Source organism: Microtus oregoni, unplaced genomic scaffold (genome assembly GCF_018167655.1).
Source record: "Microtus oregoni isolate MIOR12 unplaced genomic scaffold, Mior012 000023F_ref0000262, whole genome shotgun sequence".
NCBI classification, from domain to species: domain Eukaryota; kingdom Metazoa; phylum Chordata; class Mammalia; order Rodentia; family Cricetidae; genus Microtus; species Microtus oregoni.
The window spans coordinates 6,690,146-6,710,120 of record NW_024543082.1 but is presented as its reverse complement, the minus strand read 5'-3'; the positions used below and the strand labels follow the sequence as shown (position 1 = coordinate 6,710,120).

Below are 19,975 nucleotides of genomic sequence, written 5' to 3'. Positions count from 1 at the left end.
CCTATTATTATTAGGTTTGCTGTTTTCTTGGTGTCTCATCCCTCCTGAACATTTTGTGTTAAGGTTTTGTTAGATTTCATGTTTTCTTTTACCACTGAGTCTATTTCCTCTGTTGTATCTTCAGCGATTGAAATTCTCTCTTTTATCTCTTAAATTCTGCTGTTTATGCTTGCATTTGTGGTTCCTGGTTGTGTTTTCATGATTTCTGTTTCTATAATCCCTCAACTTGTCTTTTCTTTGTTGTTTCTATTTCAGTTTTCAAGTCTTGAATAGTTTCTTTTATATATTTGATAGTTTTTTCTTGGTTTTCTTTAAAGAATTTATTGATGTTTTCCAATTATTTGTTTTTCTTTTTCCTCCATTTCTTTGAGGGAATTTTTCATTTCCTCTTTACGGGCCTCAAACATTCTCCTAATGTTATTTTTTTTTTTGGTCATTTTCTTCTGCTTCATCTATATTTGGTTGTTAAGTCTTATTGTTGTACGGTCACTAGTTTTTACTGGTGTTGCCTTTCTCTTTGTGGTGTTGCATGTGTTCTTACTTCGTCTACCCATCTTTTCCTCTGATTGGTGTAGGTGGGGCTGTCTGCGATTCTGGTGCTCAATTGGTTGCTCCTCGTGGTGCAGTCAGGACCATGGTTCCAGTAACCCCGTTGGTCCCTCGGTGTTCCTGGAGGTTGCCTGGCATTCCTGTGGTTTGCTCTGCTATACCAGGGGTCATATGGGACTGCTCCCATGGAGAGAGCTTACTTGGGGCTCTTTCTGCTGAGGTTGCTGCCTTGGTCCTGCTCTGGCAGAGGTTGCTGGCTCAGGCCTGCTACATCATAGGTTGCTAATTCACTCCCAGTCTGGCAGAGTTCTCTGGTTCAGGTCTGCTCAGGTGAGGGATTTCTTACAGGAGCAGAAATGACTAAAAGACAGATGAATCACCAGAGCCCAGCACAGCTCACAAAGCCGTGACTCTGGAGCATACAACAAAGTCTGCAGACAGTTCATCAGGTTTGAAAGTGCCCTTTCCACATAGCTCTGGTTAAGCCTCTTCCAGGCAACTCAGTTGGTTTCCGATTCTTCTAGGTACAGGTCTGGTGTCATCATTGCAACTTGTCTTCTCTTGAGTCAGAGCTGCATTTCTGAGTCTTCCTTGTGCTCTGTTCTGCTGGTCTCAAAGGGACTCTCAGCAGTCTTAGTGATTAATCTAGCAGGGGGGAACCTAGTGAATTTGATCTGGTTCACTGACTTCCCAGAAAAGACACTGGGGGTCATCTGTAAGTTCTCTCTCATTTCTGTGTGAATGTATATTTCATGTCTCCCCTGAAGCTAAGGAGAGAGTTCTGAAAAAGAGAGACCACCAGATGGTGATTGATGGTAAACCTGTGGATATTTTCTTAGAAACCACGAAAAAGCCAGTGGAGGACCCGGGACCCAGACGTCCATCTTTGACACAGTCAGCTGAGTCTCCAACATTCAGACGTTTATCTTTGAAATTGCTAGCTGAGGCTTCAAGCTTTAGACCTCGATCTTGGGCACTGCCAGCCAAGACTTTAAACTCCAAACGTCCATCTTTGACACAGTCAGCTGAGTCCCCAACCTTCAGACGTTTATCTTTGAAATTGCCAGCTGAGGCTTCAAGCTTTAGACCTCCATCTCTGAGACAAACATCTGAGTTTCACACAAGCAAGATGCCAACAGCCATGGCCTCCAGTTCCTGTCCACCATCTCCACTACAAGTGAGGCTCCAGAAGCCCATCCCCCAGGCCGCCAGGAAAATAAAGCAGCACTTTGAGAGCCGGGATTCAGAAGGCGGGGAGTGTAGTATCCAGCCTGTGGGTCCCAGTGCTCCTGACACCTTCGAGGTGAACTTCTTAGAAAGGACAGGTGAGTCGGGACAGTTGAAGGGGGCCAAGGTTGGGTAAAAGGCAGTCATGTAGGTGTCCAAACAGACCCATTCATGCATCCAAGGACAGCCCAAGGGAACATTGTACTGCCTGTGGGAGCCGCTGCCAATCACAGATTTCCTCCATTCCATAGTGGAAGACAGAGCTTTAGATGTGCCCAGCCCCTGACTTGGTTTGGCTGCTTCCTAGGGATAGTTTCCATTTGGTATCCCAGTTGCCCAAATTCCCAGCAGACAGTCTTGAGAGGAGAAAGCAAGTTGGGATGAGGATTGGAGCAGGAACCGAGGGTCTTGTGCTAGCTAGGGAAGTGCTCCTCCAACTGAGCAACACCCAAAGCACCTTTCTGTTGTAAATAACGATTCCATTGACTTGTTTCTAACGAATACAAAAGTAATAGATGATCACTTTAAAAAAAATTAAAAGCCCAGTGGTGATGGTGCACACCATTATCTCCAGCACTCTGGAGGCAGAGGCAGACAGATCTCTGTAACTTCGAGGCCCTCCTGGCTTACAAGAGCTAGTTTCAGGACAGGCTCCGAAGCTACAGAAAAACCCTGTCTACAAAAACCAAAAACTAAGAAAAAAAGAAAAAAATCTTTGCAGATGCACAGGGAAAATTGTCATGTATTCTTTTCTGTGAATCAGCTAATTATTATAATTTAAATCATTCTAAGTTTTTGGGTTATTTGTTTGCAGGAGTTTCCCAACTTAAATATACAGGAAATATTATCCTATGTCATAGAAATGAGAATTCAAGACCATTACAACATAGTTTTTCTGTCACCTCTTTGAGACAGAGTCTCATTATCTGTTCTTGGCTGGACTTGAACCCATGATCGTCTTATCCTTATCTCTACCATTAAAGTGCTAGGAATATGGGTGTATACCATCATGCCCAGACTAGAAACATGACTTCTAAGAAACAAATGATGTTCTGCAGTAAAATTTAAGCTGCCTACTCTTGAGTTCCAGATAACCTTCTCCCATCAACAACCTGCTATTCCAGAATGCCATACACAACTGCTCAGGTTCTCTGTTCTTACTGGGTTACAAAACTCTTCCTTGGGAAACAGAACACACATGTCCACTCACCTCATATAGGAATCCCACAACAGACCAAAAGAAGGATACCACCAAAGCCCAACACGGTGAACCAATGACTTTTATTAAGGTTACTTACAGGAGTATGGGTGAGGGGACTCTTTCTTTCTCTTTCTTTCTTTCTTTCTTTCTTTCTTTTTTCCTTTCTTTCTTTAAAATTTATTCATTGGTTCTATACAACATGTTTTCCTGTACACCAGAAGAGGGCAATAGATCTCATTACAGATGGTTGTGAGCCACCATGTGGGAATGAGGGAATGAGGGGTTTCTTCGGGTGCAGAAATGACTCAAAGACAGCTGCAGAACCAGAGTCTAGCACAGCTCACAAAGCCGTGATCTGGAGCACACAGCAAAGCCTGGAGGCAGCAGAGCAGGTAAAAGTAGCTCTGGTCTAAACCTCTTCCAGGCAACTCAGTTGGTTTCTGCTTCTTCCATGCACATGGTAGGGTGTCATCATTGCAGCTTGTCTTCTCTTGAGTCAGAGATGCATTTCTGAGTCTTCCTTGTGCTCTGTTCTGCTGGTCTCAAAGGGACTCTCAGCAGTCTTAGTGATTAATCTAGCAGGGGGGAACCTAGTGAATTTGATCTGGTTCACTGACTTCCCAGAGAAGACACTGGGGCTCATCTGTAAGTTCTCTCTCATTTCTGTGTGAATATGTGTTTCATGTCTCCCCTGAAGCTAAAGAAAGAGTTCTGAAAAAGAGAGACCAGCAGATGGTGAATGATGGCAAACCTGTGGATATTTTCTTAGAAACAACAAAAAAGCCAGTGGAGGATCCAAGAACCAAACCTCGATCTTTAACACAGCCAGCTGATGCTCCAAGCTTCAGTCCTCCATCTTTGATACTGCCAGCTGAGACTCCAAGCTCCAGACCTCGATCTTTGTCACAGCCAGATGAGCTCCACACAAGCAAGATGCAAACAGTCATGGCTTCCAGTTCCTCCCCACTGTCCCCACGACGAATGAAGCTCCACAAGTTCATCCCCTGGGGCCACAAGAAACTAAAACCATACATAGAAAGCCAGGATTCAGAAGGCAGGGAGTGCAGTGTTCAGGCCGTGGGACCCAGCGCTCTTGATAACTTCGAAGTGAACTTCTTAGAAAGGGCAGGTGAGTTGGGACAGCAGAAGCAGACCATGGTCGGGTGCAAAGGCAGACCATGCAGGTGTCCAAATAGACCCACTCATGCTTCCAAGGAGAGCCCACAGGAGCGTGGTACTGCCTGTGGGAGCCGCTGCCGCCCACAGACTTCCACCATCCCAAAGTGGGGGACAGAGCCTTAGATGTGCCCAGCCCCTGAAGTTTGGCTGCTTCCTAGGAAGAGCTTCCATTTGGTATCCCAGTTGCCCAAATTCCCAGCAGACAGTCTTGAGAAGAGAAAGCAAGTTGGGATGAGGATTGGAGCAGGAACCGAGGGTCTTGTGCTAGCTAGGGAAGTGCTCCTCCAACTGAGCGACACCTAAAGCACCTTTCTGTTGTAAATAACGATTCCATTGATTTGTTTCTAAGGATTACAAAAGTAATATATGATCAATTTTTGAAAAAAGCCGAAAAAAGAAAAATTTTCTGGAGGTGCACTGTGGGAAATTCTCATGTATTCTTTTCTGTGAATCAGCTAATGTATGTACATTTAAATCATTCTAAGCTTTTGGGTTATTAGTTTGCAGGGGTTTTTCAACTTAACTCTACAGGAAATATTATTCCATGTCATAAAAATGAGAAATCGAGACCATTACAGAAGCATAGATTTGCTGTCGCCCCTTTTGAGACAGTCTCACTATGTATTCTTGGCTGGACTTGAACTCATGATTCCCTTACCCTCACCTCTACAGTTAATTGCTAGGTTTCTGGGTGTATAGCACCAAGCTCAGAGTAGAAACATGGCTACTAATAACCAAATGATATTCTACAGTAAAACTTATGCTGACTGCTTTTGAGTTCAGAAAAACTTTCTTTCATCAACGACCTTCTATTCCAGAATGCCACACACAACTTCTCAGGTCCTCTGTTTTTATTGGAACACAGAACTCTTCCTGGGGAGACACAACACACATGTCCACTCACCTCAGATAGGGAGTCCACAACAGACCAAATCTCAACTTGGTCAACCAATGACTTTTATTGTGGTTTCTTTCAGGAGTATGGGTGAGGGGGTTCTATTTTATGATTTTATTGAGCTGTACATTTTTCTCTGCTCCTCAACCTTCCTCTCCCCTCCCCTTCAACCCTCTCCCATGGTGTCCATGCTCCCAATTTACAAAGGAGATCTTGTCTTTTTCTACTTCCCATGTAGATTAGATCCATGTATGTCTCTCTGAGGGTCCTCTTTGTTGTCTAGGTTCTCTGGGATTGTGAATTGTAGTCTGGTTTTCTTTGACTTATGTCTAAACATCACTTATGAGTGAGTACATATGATATTTGTCTTCCTGGGTCTGTGTTACCTCACTCAGTATGATGTCTTCTAGATCCATCCCTGCAAATTTCAAGATGTCATTGTTTTTCCTTCTGTGTAGTACTCCATTGTGTAAATGTATCACATTTTCCTTGTCCTTTCTTTGGTCGAGGGGCATTTAGGTTGTTTCCAGGTTCTGGCTATCAAAAACAATGCTGCTATGAACATGGTTGAGCACATATCCTTGTGGTATGATTGAGAATCCTTTGGATATAAACCCAAAAGTGGTATTACTGGGTCTTGAGGAAGGTTGTTTCCTAAGTTTCTGAGAAATTACCATACTGATATCCCAAGGGGCTGTACCAGCTTGCACTCCCACCAGCAATGCAGAAGTGTTCCCTTTACCCCACATCCTCTTCAGCATAAGCAGTCATCAGTGTTTTTGACTTAGACATTCTTACATGTGTAAGATGGAATCTCAGAGTTGTTTCATTTTGCATTTCTCTGATGACTAAGGATGTTGAGCATTTCATTAAGTGTCTTTTGGCTACTTTTTATTCCTCTGTTGAGATTTCTCTGTTTAGGTCTGTACTACATTTTTTTTTAAAAAAATGCATTACATGTTCTTTTGATGACCAATTTCTTGAGTTTTTTGAATATTTTGGAGATCAGACCTCTGATGTGGGGTTAGTGAGGATCTTTTTCCATTCTGTCATTTTGTCTTGTTGACTGTGTCCTTTGCTTTACAGAAGCTTTTCAGTTTCAGGAGGTCGCATTTATTAATTGTTTCTCTCAGTGTCTGTGCTGCTAGGGTATATTTAGGAAATGATCTCCTGTGCCAATGTGTTCAAGTGTACTTCCCACTTTCTCTTCTATAAGGTTCAGTGTGGCTGGCTTTATCTTGAGGTCTTTGATCCATTTGGGCTTGAGTTTTGTGCATGGTGATAAATATGGGTCTATTTTCATTCTTCTACATGTTGATATCCAATTATGCAGCACCATTTGTTAAATATGCTTTCTTTTTTCCATTTGATATTTTTTCATCAGAAATCAGGTTCCATAGATGTTTGGATTAATATCTGGGTCTTCAATTCGGTTCCATTGGTCCTCCTGTCTGATTTTATGCCAATACCAGACTGTTTTCATCACTGTAGCTCTGTAGTAGATTTGAAGTCAGGGACTGTAATGCCTCCAACTTCCTTTATTGTACAGGATTATTTTGGCTATCCTGAGCTTTTTGCTTTTCTATATTAGGTTGAGTACTGGTCTTTCAAGGTCTGTGAAGAATTTTGCTGGGATTTTGATGGGCATTGCATTGAATCAGTAGATTGCTTTGGGTAAGGTTGCCATTTTTACTGTGTTAATTCTACCTACCCAAGAGCATGGGAGATCTTTCCATTTTCTAGTATCTTCTTTAATTAATTTCTTTCTTCAAAGATTTAAAATTCTTGTCATATCATACAGGTCTTCCCCTTGTTTGGTTAAATTATTTTATGCTATTTGTGTCTATTGTGAAGGGTAATGTTTCTCTGATTTATTTCTCAGCCCAATCATCATCTGTGTAAAGGAGGGCTAATGATTATTTTGAGTTAATCTTGTATCCTGCTACATTACTGAAAGTGTTTATGAGTTTTAGAAGTTCCTTGGTAGAATTTTTGGGGTCGCTTATGTAAACCATCTTATCATCAGCAAATAGTGAGAGTTTGACTTCTTCTTTTCTGATTTGTATCCCCTTGGTCTTCTTTTGTTGTCTTATTGCTCTAGCTAGGACCTCAAGAGCTATATTGAATAGATATGGAGAGAGTGGACAACCTTGTCTTGTAGCAGATTTCAGTGGGGTATTTGTGAGTTTCTCTCCATTTAGTTTGATGTTGCCTGTTGGCATGTTGTATATTGCCTTTATTATGTTTAGGTATGCTCCTTGTATCCCTGCTCTCTCCAAGACATTTATCATGGAGGGATGTTGTATTTTGTCAAAGGCTTCTTCAGCAACTAGTGAGATGATCATGTGGTTTTTATTTTTCAGTTGGTTCATATGATGGATTACATTGACAGATATTTGTATGTTGAACCATCAATGCTTCTCTAGAATGAAGCTGACTTGATCGTGGTCGATTATTTTTCTGATATGTTCTTGGATTCCATATGCCAGCATTTTATTGAGTACCTTTGCATCAATGTTCATGAGTGAGACTCGTCTGTAATTCTCTTTCCTGGTTATGTCTTTAATTGGTTTGAATATGAGGGTGATTGTAGCCTCATCAAAAGAGTTTTACAATGTTTCTTATGTTTTTATTGTGTGGAACATTTTGAGGAGTATTGGTATTAGTTCTTCTTTGAAAATTTTGTAGAATTCTGACCTGAAACCATCTGGTAGTGGCTTTTGTTTTCCATTGGGAAACTTTTGATGACTCTTTCCATCTCTTCAGCAGCTTTAGGTCTATTTGAATTGCATATCTTGTCTTGATTTAATTTTGGTAAGTGATATTTATTGAGGAAGTTTCCATTTCCTTTAAATTTTCCAATTTTGTAATGTATAGTTTTCAAAATATGACTTAATGATTCTCTGGATTTCCTCTGTGTCTGCTGTTATTTATGTCTCCCTTTTCATTTCTGATTTTGTTAATTTGGATAATCTCTCTCTGCCTTTCGGTTAGTTTGAATAATGGTTTGTCTATTTTGTTGATTTTCTTGAAGAATCATGAGTTTTTGTATTGTTTTCTTTGTTTATATTTTGTTGATTTCGGCTCCCAATTTGATTATTTCCTGTCATCTAGTTCTCCTGGGTGAGTTTGCTTCTTTCTGTTCTAGAGTTTTCAAATGTTCTGTTAATTCACTAGTGTGGGATTTTTCCAGCTTCTTTATGTAGGCATTTGGTGCAATGGACCTTCCTCTTAACACTGCTTTCACTGTGTTTTATAAATTTAAATATGTTTTGTGGTTATTTTCATTAAATTATAGGAAGTCTTTAATTTCTTCCTTGATCCATTGATGCTTGGGGTGAGCTTTGTTTAATTTCCATGTGTTTGTGGGCTTTCTGGAATTAGTGTTGCTATTGAATTCTAATTTTAAGCCATGGTGATCCAATAAGATACAGGGGCTTATTCCAAGTTTTTTCTATCTATTGCGGTTTGTTTTGCTACCTAGCATGTGGTCAGTTTTGGAGATGGTTCCATGAAGTGGTGAGAAGAAGGTATATTCTCTTATGTTTGGATGGAATGTTCTATAGATGTCTGTTAAGTCCATTTGAGTCATAACATCTGTTAGTTCCCCTATTCCTCTGTTAATTTTTTGTCTGACAGACATGTCCTGTGGTAAGAGTTGGGTATTTAAGTCTCCCACTATTAGTGTGTGGGGTTTAATGTGTGATTTAAGCATTAAAAGTGTTTCTTTTAAATATAAAGGTGCCCTTGTATTCAGGGCATAGATGTTCAGTACTGAGATTTCCTCTTGATGGGTTTTTCCTGTGACTAATATGAAATGTCCTTCTTTTTCTCTTTTGAATGATTTTAGCTTGAAGTCTGTTTTTTTTTTTTTTGATATTAGGATAGCTACACCAGCTTGTTTCTTAGGCCCATTTTATTGGAAAAAAATTTCCCAACCCTTTACTCTGAAGCAATGTCTGTCTTTGAGGTTGAGGGTTGTTTCTTGTATTCAGCAGAAGGATGGATTCTGTTTTGCATCCAATCTATTAACCTATGTCTTTTTATAGGTGAGTTGAGTCCATTTATATTAAGGGATATTAATGACCAGTGATTGCTGTCTCCAGTTACTTTAGTTTTCATTGTTGGTAAAATTATTTTGTATATTTTTCACTTCTTTGGGATTTGCTGCTGTGAGATCATCTATTGTCTGTGGTTTTGGTGATGTAGCCAAATTTCCTTGGGTTAGAGTTTTCCTTCTAGTACTTTGTGTGTAGGCCTGGGTTTGTGGCTAGGTATTGGTTAAATCTGGTTTTGCCATGGAATATCTTGTTTTGTCCTTCTATGGTGGTTGAAATTTTTCTGGGTATAGTAGTCTGGGCTGACATCCTTAATGGACTCTTAATGTCTGCATAATGCAGGACCTTCTGGCTTTCATTATTTCCATTTGAAGTCAGGTGTAATTCTGGTAGGTCTGTCTTTATATGTTACTTGACTTATTTCCTTTGCAGCTCTTAATATTCTTTCTTTATTCTGTATGTTTAGCGTTTTAATTATTATGTGGCAGGTGACTCTTTTTTTTTTTTGATCCAGTCTGTTTCTATGTTCTGTTATCTTTCTTTAGGTTGGGAATTTTCTTCTATGATTTTTGTTAAATATATTTTCTGTGCCTTTGAGTTGGACTTCTCCTTCTTCCATACCTATTATTATTAGGTTTGCTGTTTTCTTGGTGTCTCATCCCTCCTGAACATTTTGTGTTAAGGTTTTGTTAGATTTCATGTTTTCTTTTACCACTGAGTCTATTTCCTCTGTTGTATCTTCAGCGATTGAAATTCTCTCTTTTATCTCTTAAATTCTGCTGTTTATGCTTGCATTTGTGGTTCCTGGTTGTGTTTTCATGATTTCTGTTTCTATAATCCCTCAACTTGTCTTTTCTTTGTTGTTTCTATTTCAGTTTTCAAGTCTTGAATAGTTTCTTTTATATATTTGATAGTTTTTTCTTGGTTTACTTTAAAGAATTTATTGATGTTTTCCAATTATTTGTTTTTCTTTTTCCTCCATTTCTTTGAGGGAATTTTTCATTTCCTCTTTACGGGCCTCAAACATTCTCCTAATGTTATTTTTTTTTTTGGTCATTTTCTTCTGCTTCATCTATATTTGGTTGTTAAGTCTTATTGTTGTACGGTCACTAGTTTTTACTGGTGTTGCCTTTCTCTTTGTGGTGTTGCATGTGTTCTTACTTCGTCTACCCATCTTTTCCTCTGATTGGTGTAGGTGGGGCTGTCTGCGATTCTGGTGCTCAATCTTACAGGTGCCAGTGGATCCGAGGCTCAATTGGTTGCTCCTCGTGGTGCAGTCAGGACCATGGTTCCAGTAACCCCGTTGGTCCCTCGGTGTTCCTGGAGGTTGCCTGGCATTCCTGTGGTTTGCTCTGCTATACCAGGGGTCATATGGGACTGCTCCCATGGAGAGAGCTTACTTGGGGCTCTTTCTGCTGAGGTTGCTGCCTTGGTCCTGCTCTGGCAGAGGTTGCTGGCTCAGGCCTGCTACATCATAGGTTGCTAATTCACTCCCAGTCTGGCAGAGTTCTCTGGTTCAGGTCTGCTCAGGTGAGGGATTTCTTACAGGAGCAGAAATGACTAAAAGACAGATGAATCACCAGAGCCCAGCACAGCTCACAAAGCCGTGACTCTGGAGCATACAACAAAGTCTGCAGACAGTTCATCAGGTTTGAAAGTGCCCTTTCCACATAGCTCTGGTTAAGCCTCTTCCAGGCAACTCAGTTGGTTTCCGATTCTTCTAGGTACAGGTCTGGTGTCATCATTGCAACTTGTCTTCTCTTGAGTCAGAGCTGCATTTCTGAGTCTTCCTTGTGCTCTGTTCTGCTGGTCTCAAAGGGACTCTCAGCAGTCTTAGTGATTAATCTAGCAGGGGGGAACCTAGTGAATTTGATCTGGTTCACTGACTTCCCAGAAAAGACACTGGGGGTCATCTGTAAGTTCTCTCTCATTTCTGTGTGAATGTATATTTCATGTCTCCCCTGAAGCTAAGGAGAGAGTTCTGAAAAAGAGAGACCACCAGATGGTGATTGATGGTAAACCTGTGGATATTTTCTTAGAAACAACGAAAAAGCCAGTGGAGGACCCGGGACCCAGACGTCCATCTTTGACACAGTCAGCTGAGTCTCCAACATTCAGACGTTTATCTTTGAAATTGCTAGCTGAGGCTTCAAGCTTTAGACCTCGATCTTGGGCACTGCCAGCCAAGACTTTAAACTCCAAACGTCCATCTTTGACACAGTCAGCTGAGTCCCCAACCTTCAGACGTTTATCTTTGAAATTGCCAGCTGAGGCTTCAAGCTTTAGACCTCCATCTCTGAGACAAACATCTGAGTTTCACACAAGCAAGATGCCAACAGCCATGGCCTCCAGTTCCTGTCCACCATCTCCACTACAAGTGAGGCTCCAGAAGCCCATCCCCCAGGCCGCCAGGAAAATAAAGCAGCACTTTGAGAGCCGGGATTCAGAAGGCGGGGAGTGTAGTATCCAGCCTGTGGGTCCCAGTGCTCCTGACACCTTCGAGGTGAACTTCTTAGAAAGGACAGGTGAGTCGGGACAGTTGAAGGGGGCCAAGGTTGGGTAAAAGGCAGTCATGTAGGTGTCCAAACAGACCCATTCATGCATCCAAGGACAGCCCAAGGGAACATTGTACTGCCTGTGGGAGCCGCTGCCAATCACAGATTTCCTCCATTCCATAGTGGAAGACAGAGCTTTAGATGTGCCCAGCCCCTGACTTGGTTTGGCTGCTTCCTAGGGATAGTTTCCATTTGGTATCCCAGTTGCCCAAATTCCCAGCAGACAGTCTTGAGAGGAGAAAGCAAGTTGGGATGAGGATTGGAGCAGGAACCGAGGGTCTTGTGCTAGCTAGGGAAGTGCTCCTCCAACTGAGCAACACCCAAAGCACCTTTCTGTTGTAAATAACGATTCCATTGACTTGTTTCTAACGAATACAAAAGTAATAGATGATCACTTTAAAAAAAATTAAAAGCCCAGTGGTGATGGTGCACACCATTATCTCCAGCACTCTGGAGGCAGAGGCAGACAGATCTCTGTAACTTCGAGGCCCTCCTGGCTTACAAGAGCTAGTTTCAGGACAGGCTCCGAAGCTACAGAAAAACCCTGTCTACAAAAACCAAAAACTAAGAAAAAAAGAAAAAAATCCTTGCAGATGCACAGGGAAAATTGTCATGTATTCTTTTCTGTGAATCAGCTAATTATTATAATTTAAATCATTCTAAGTTTTTGGGTTATTTGTTTGCAGGAGTTTCCCAACTTAAATATACAGGAAATATTATCCTATGTCATAGAAATGAGAATTCAAGACCATTACAACATAGTTTTTCTGTCACCTCTTTGAGACAGAGTCTCATTATCTGTTCTTGGCTGGACTTGAACCCATGATCGTCTTATCCTTATCTCTACCATTAAAGTGCTAGGAATATGGGTGTATACCATCATGCCCAGACTAGAAACATGACTTCTAAGAAACAAATGATGTTCTGCAGTAAAATTTAAGCTGCCTACTCTTGAGTTCCAGATAACCTTCTCCCATCAACAACCTGCTATTCCAGAATGCCATACACAACTGCTCAGGTTCTCTGTTCTTACTGGGTTACAAAACTCTTCCTTGGGAAACAGAACACACATGTCCACTCACCTCATATAGGAATCCCACAACAGACCAAAAGAAGGATACCACCAAAGCCCAACACGGTGAACCAATGACTTTTATTAAGGTTACTTTAGGAGTATGGATGAGTGCTTACTTACGGGAGCAGAAATTACTCAAAGACAGCTGCAGCACCAGAGCCCAGCACAGCTCACAAAACCATGACTCTGGAGCACACAGCAAAGGCTAAGGCAGCTCATCAGGTGTAGCATCTCCTTTCCACGTAGCTCTGGTCTAAAACTCTTCCAGGAAACTTGGTGGGTTTCTGCTTCTTCCATGCACATGGTCTGGTGTCATCATTGCAGCTTGTCTTGTATTAGAGCCAGTGCAGCTTTTCTGAGTCTTCCTTGTGCTCTGTTCTGCCAGTTCAGACCGACTCTCAGCAGTCTGTATTGATAACTCCAGCAGGGATGAACCCAGAGAATCAGGTCAGTTTCAGGGTCTTCCTCAATCTATTTTAACTGGTTTACCTTCTGGTTTAAGTGCTTACCTTCAGGACAGAATGATATGATCCTGAGAAAATTAGACAGTAGTCCTACATCGTAGGGTTCATCCAACTAAACAATACATCATAATATGTATTTCCAGAGTGCTTACTTTGTATGATGGATTAAAGTCATCTACAGATTCTTAAAAGTCTATGGAAGGCTAGGTATTGTGGCATATGCCTTTAATCCCAGTACTCTGAATGTGGACATAGCAAAAGTTTGTGAGTTCAAGGCCAGCCTGGTCTATTTAGGGAGTTCCAGGGCAGTAAGGACTCCATAGTGAGACCATATCTCAAAATCAAATAGACAAAAAGCAAGCAAATGAAAAGCACATGGGAGAATATGGATAGCTTGTGTGAAAGTCCTCAGCATATAAGGGACATCTCTGGATTTTGGTGTCTTCAGAAGTTCCTAGAATCAACTCAGAGAGGACACGGAGGGTCATCTGTAAGTTTGCTCTCATTTCTGTGTGAATGTGTGAGTTTTATGTCTCCCCTGAAGCTAAGGAGAGAGTTCTGAAAAAGAGAGACCATGAAATGGTGATTGATGGCAAACCAGAGACCATTTTTCTGGAAACCATGAAAAAGCAAGTGGAGGACCCAAGACCCCGACCTCAGTCTGTGACACAGTATCCGGATGAAGCCCTCTCCGATAAAGGGCCTGTTTATAATTCTGATGATGCTATTGTCCAGAAGGTGAGTGTTGACAGAAGAGCTGGCACTGTTGCTACAACTGCCCCTAGGTCACCGCTTCTGCCCTTTAGGACCAGCAGCCTTAGCTGGGCACTAGCTTTGAGCCAGATGCTGCTCTAGGTACTGGGCAACAGAGGTGAATAAACAGGGACAAGATTCCTGTCCTCATGCAGCCTGTAGTGAGTAAGGAAATAAATGAACTGAGGAAAAGTACTTCAAAGACAGAGGCGTGCTAGAATAAAAAAGGAGTTTTGCGTCAGAGAGGTACAGGGTGAAGGCATGCAGGGGAAGATGGGAGACCTTCTTGCTGAGGTGACATTTAGCCTGAGGCTTAAATGATGAGAAGGCACCTGCCATTAAAAAAAGCATTCAACAAATACAGAGGGACTGTTATGTACCAGGCACTGTCATAGGGCTGGGGGCACAGGCACAGTGTGGACTGCTCTTAGGGCCTTGACATCAAGTAAGGGGAACAAAGCAGAGTAAACAGATGTATAATAGAATTCTGTCCAGTGACAAGTGCGGGAAGAATAAAGGAGGATGAGAACAGTGACAGAGCCACCATCCTAAACAGGGTGTAAACAGACAAACCCCCATGATGCTTCATCTAGAGAACATGAGTAAATTAAAGTACCTAGTGTGGGGTCTGAGGAAACGCTGAAGGAAGACCCCAGACTCAAACAGTATGTAAGAGCAAGGAGTATTATTATCAGCATATGTGTGGCCGTTCACCTGTACAAAATGGCGACGACCCCAAGGGGAGTGGGTAGGCTCCTTTTAAGCACAGGTAAGACGATTTTCAATGACAATTAGGTCACCTCAAATACATTTGGTTAAGTAGGCAACAGTTATATTAGCACAATTTTTTTGGCTGTGGTTATAGTTTTACCATTTTGCTGCATACTTGGGCAAGGCAGTGCATGTTTGTTTTGGTGAGATTACAGAACTGTCCATTTTGGTCCGTGCCTTGAGGTACTATGGAAGGTGCCTCAGGCCTGGTATGTGCTGTCTCCCTCATTGTCCTTTTAGAAAACTGAAACTCAGGCCCAGCTGTAAAATGGGAACACTTCAGACCTTTCTCTGGCTTCCTGGTTTTGTAGTAAGAACATTCTAAGCTGAGGGAAGCACATGCACAGGCCTCACAGGAACTGAAGCTCAGTGAGGCAAGAGGAGTGGGGAGGCAGTGAGCAAGGGAGAGAGCTAGGGACGGGAAAGGGTACTGTGAGACAGGGTGTAGGATTTTAACTCTGGTGGGGAACTTCACCTGATATTTTTGAGCCTCATGATAAGGGATCTTGTTGCACTTTTTAAAAGATTTATTTATTTTAGGTGTATGAGTGGGTGCTCTACCTGCATGTAGGACTTATTCTAGAAAGGAGCATCAGAGCCTACTACTGATGGTTGTGGGAACTGAACTCAGGTCCTCTGGAAGAGCAGCAGTGCTCTTGACTTTAAAAAAAAGCACCCAGATACACACTTTGTGATATATCAAGAGTCAATGACTTTAATTGGTTTGCCTAATCGGCCTCCAGAGACAAAGCAGTATGTCTTCAAAAGAATGGGACTGTCCCTACCTTCTGGAAAGAGATTAAATGTGGATTACGAAACACCCACGGATATCGACAGGAATGATGCAAATGCAGCTTCACCTCCTCTCAGAGCCTCTGCTGACAGCTCTGGGGCCTTGAAGGTGAATGATAACAAAAATTCCTGTGCCATCTGCATGGATACCATTAGCAACAAACATGTACTCTTTAAGTGCAAGCATGAATTCTGATCCTCTTGTATCACCAAGGCCTTGTCAATCAAGTCTGTCTGTCCTCTGTGTCAGATGTCCTATGGTATCCAGAAAGGGAACCAGCCAGATGGAACCATGACTTTCACCACTTCAAGACAGTCACTTCCGGGTTATGCAGACTGTGGCACAATTGTGATTCAATACATTATAGAAAGTGGCATCCAAACAGTAAGTGTACCAGGGAATGTGAGTTTCTTTTGGTTCTGCTAGAGTTACCAGCACCCAAGGGGTCATCCTGTAGCCTCTTAGATGCTGATTTTCCCGGGAACTCATTCAGTGATTGTGGTAGGGACATAATAGCTAGAGGCCATACTGTTTGCTTAGAACTTGGATGTCTTTTCAGCTATTTCAACAGTGTTGGGGCTGAACCCAGCCCCTTGTGCATGCCAAGCAAGCACTGTCGAGCTGTGCATCTAGACTTTCATGTCTTTTTTTTTTAAGGTAGAGACCATATGTCAGGATGGGAGGAGTTGGGTGGGTACGACTGTAATCTGAAGAGGAGAACTATGAATTATTCAGAATATAGCAAAACAACATTTTCTTTTTGATTTTCAGTAGGCTTTACTTATAATGCATACACCTTTAATATAGTAAATTTCAGAGGCATGACATTATTTTATTTAATATTTTCCTTTCCTCATACAGGATGAGCACCCAAACCCAGGAAAGCCTTATAGTGGAACACGACGAACTGCATACTTGCCTGATAATCAGGAGGGAAGACACGTCTTGGGTCTGCTCAGAGAAGCCTTTAACAAAAGGCTGATTTTCACAATACGAGACTCTCGAGTACCAGGAGTGTATGATGTTGTTACATGGAATGACATCCATCACAAAATATACACGTTTGGAGGACCAAGAAAGTAGGAGCCCTTTGAAATGCAATGGTTGCTGAACAAAGTATAGGGGTGTTAAGTGCTGCAGTTTGAGGCTGTGGTCTGAAAAGGCATTCTAGCAATAGATGTTAGCTCAGTGTCGTAGCTAGGGTTTCTGTTGCCGTGATAACCAAATCACCCAGGGAAGAAAGGGTGTATTCGGTTTACATCTCCTGAGACACTGAGGGAAGAGGAGGAAGGAACTCAAACCAATCAGGAAACTGGAGGAGCTGATGCAGAGGCCGTGGAAGGATGCTACTTCATGGCTTATTCCCCATGGCATGCTCAACCTGCTTTCTTATACCCACCCATGACCACCAGCCCAGGATTGGCACCACTGACAATGGACTGGGCCCTTCCCACATCAATCACTAATTATGAAAATGAGCCAGGTGGTGGTGGCACATTCTTTAATTCCAACACTAGGAAGGCAGAGACAGTCAGATCTCTGTGAGTATGAGGCCATCCTGGTCTTCAAGAGCTAGTTCTAAAACAGTCTCCAAAGCTACAGTGAAAACCCTGTCTCAAAAAACCAAAAAAAGAAAAAAGAAAAATTATAATCTATAATGATAACTTCAAAGAGAAAAAATTGGTTCAAGCTGGGCAGTGGTAGAACATGCCTTTAATCCCAGAATTTGGGAGGTAGAGACAGGTGGATATCTGAGTTTGAGGCCGTCTTGAAAAAAAATTGATCCCTCCAACCTTCTACTTTGCCATTCATAATGTATGACTTGGTTATTAAATTTTGCATCAAAGCTGGGCAGTGATGGTGCACACCTTTAATCCCAGTACTTAAGAGACAGAGGCAGGTGGATCTCTAATTGGAGGCCAGCCTAGTCTACAGACAGAATTTCATGACAGTCAGATCTACACAGAGTAACCTTGTTTCTATGCCACTCCCAAAAATGTATCAAAAGATGGGGTTTCAGAACCCAAGATGAATGGTGCCCAAGTTGATTTAATTTTAGTGTTTCAGGTCAATTTGAAAGGTAGATCCTAAGAATACTTGCTTTGACTTTTTAAAAAATGTTTGTTCTTATTTACGTTTTTGCTTTGCCTACATTTATGTCTGTGTGAGGCTGTCAGATCCCCTGAAGTTACAGACAGGTGTGAGCTGACATGTGGGTGTTGGGAATTTAACCAGGGTCTTCTGGAAGCACAGCCAGTGCTTTTAACCTCTGAGCCATGTCTCCAGCCCTGCTTTGGTTTCTTTTAAGGTCATCTTACTCTTCCTCACTCACATCTTCCCATAAGTCCACAAAGAGGCTAAACTCACATGGATGAAACATGATAGAAAAAAAGTCTTCATGATAAACAGTCCCAAGATGGTGGGAGATGTTCCCAGGAAATCTGACTATACTTTATAAATCTCAGAGTTCCTCTACTTGTGGCATCCAAAAGAAAAATATCCTGAGACCTTGTCAAGTTTCCCATTTTGAAAGTCCTACTATCGTATGATTACCTTCTCTGTAGAATTTGGCTTTTATAACATTATGTGCATCAGTACTCAGAATGAGCTAAGGTGTTAAGCAATCTGTCTGGAAAACAGATGCTGGTCAGTCAGTGGGCACTTCAGTGACTAGATACCAGTCACTGTCTGATTGTCTGAGAATGCTGGATCCCAGATACTAGATGCTCAAGTGTAAATTGTTCAGATTTTGTTGTTGTTTTGAGACAGGATCTCACTGTGTGGTCCAGGCTGGCTTCAGACCCACAGAGATCTGACTGCTGTCACCATCCCAGTGCTGGGATTAAAGGCCTGTGCCACCATACCCGGCTATTGTACAGATTCTTGAGAATTATTTGGGAGGAAGCTAACAGGATTTCTTTTTCTTCATGCAGTTTTGGCTACCCTGATCCTCATTACCTGAAACGTGTCAAGGAGGAGCTGAAAGCAAAAGGAATTGAGTAAGGACAGCGCTGGGAAGACGTCTGTGCACTTTCAAAAGAAGTGTGTTAGGAGGCCGCAGTAGGACAGGCCTCAATCGTTTTGTAGAATAAACTTTATAACAGTTTTCATGTTAAGTAGATGTAGTTTCTTATAAAAGCAGAAGTCTGCTTGCCGGTCATTTCTAGAGTGTTTCTCTTTCTTGGAAGGCAAAATATGAAGGGCATGTGCTGGGAAGATCATAACGTGTGAAGACGTGAGCTCAGACCCACAGCATCCATGTAAGAGTTGGTGCGATGGCATACACTTGTAAGCTTAGCCCTGGGGAGTGGAGACAGAAGGATTCCTGGAGCTCACTGGCTAGTTAGTCTAGCCCAAACCAAAACCATGGGCTCCAGGTTCACTGAGAGACCTTGTCTCAAGAAATCAGGTGCATCTGGGCATGGTGGCGCATGCCTTTAATTCCAGGAATTAGGAGGCAGTGGCAGGCCATCCCAGGCCAGCCTGGTCTACATAGCCCAAGTTCCAGGACAGCCAGGGCTATATAGTGAGACCCTGTCTCAAAACAAACAAAACAAATATGAGGAAGACAGAAATAAAGACATCTAACATCACCCTCTGACCGCTAAATGCACCTGTATATACATTCATACGTGCACACACACACAGACAGAAAAGTTTTAGGACAGAAAAACATTAAGGATTTCAAATTTTTGTGAGGAAGTCTGATCTCATTCCTGTGTTCTATTGGGGGTGCTGCCCTGTATGAAGTCACCTTCTCTATCTTTTATTGAACAGCTGGCAACTAGTCGAACCTCTCCTGCTGCTTGTTTTCTTGATACATGATCTCTCTGTGCAGCTCTTGAACTCTCTTTGTGGACCAGATTGGTCTTGAATTTCGATCTGCCTGCATCAGCCTTCTGAGAGCTGGGGTTAAAGACTTGTGCTACATGCCTGATTGTATTTGATTCTGTGGGGTTTTGTTTTTTGTTTTTGTTTTTTTTTCGTTGCCTTTTGTTTTTGGTTGGTTTGGTTTTGGTGTTGGTACTGAAGCCCAAGGTAAATTTGTTCCATTCCAAGACCTTTGATCGTGTTCCATGGCCATCATTCTCGTAGTATGTTATTTGTTTGGTTTTTAATCTCTGCCTGGAAAAGTAAAACCCTGTGTAAATTGGAAAGTGAAACCATTGTGTAAATGGGAAGTTTAAAAACAGGATTGACTGGAAGAGACCCCCACTTCCCTCCCTACAGTGAGAAACATGCCCAGGAGGTCAGGCAAACTTTGATAATAAGTAGAACAGGAAAAGTCTTATTTTTCTGGATACAGAATCTAGTAGACAGTTGGTGCTTAATGTGTGTGTGTTGCCTGATCAACTCAGCAGAGGGATGAGCATATAAAAAGATGAGCTCCTCAAATCTTTGGCAGAAGTAGGACCACAGACTTTGACATTCATTTAGAAAACATTCTTACCCCAA

General features: G+C 42.0%; 1 protein-coding gene across 1 annotated transcript; it reads left to right on the top strand.

Moving 5' to 3' along the window:
- The first annotated feature begins 1,690 nt into the window (after window positions 1–1,690).
- Window positions 1,691–18,523, top strand: LOC121462061 (E3 ubiquitin-protein ligase DTX3L-like). The gene is given in 7 exon segments (XM_041673481.1): window positions 1,691–1,874; window positions 3,675–4,106; window positions 11,077–11,634; window positions 13,748–13,941; window positions 15,392–15,904; window positions 16,382–16,599; window positions 18,454–18,523. Coding segments are annotated over 7 exon segments (2,169 nt in total).
- The last annotated feature ends 1,452 nt before the right edge of the window (window positions 18,524–19,975 follow it).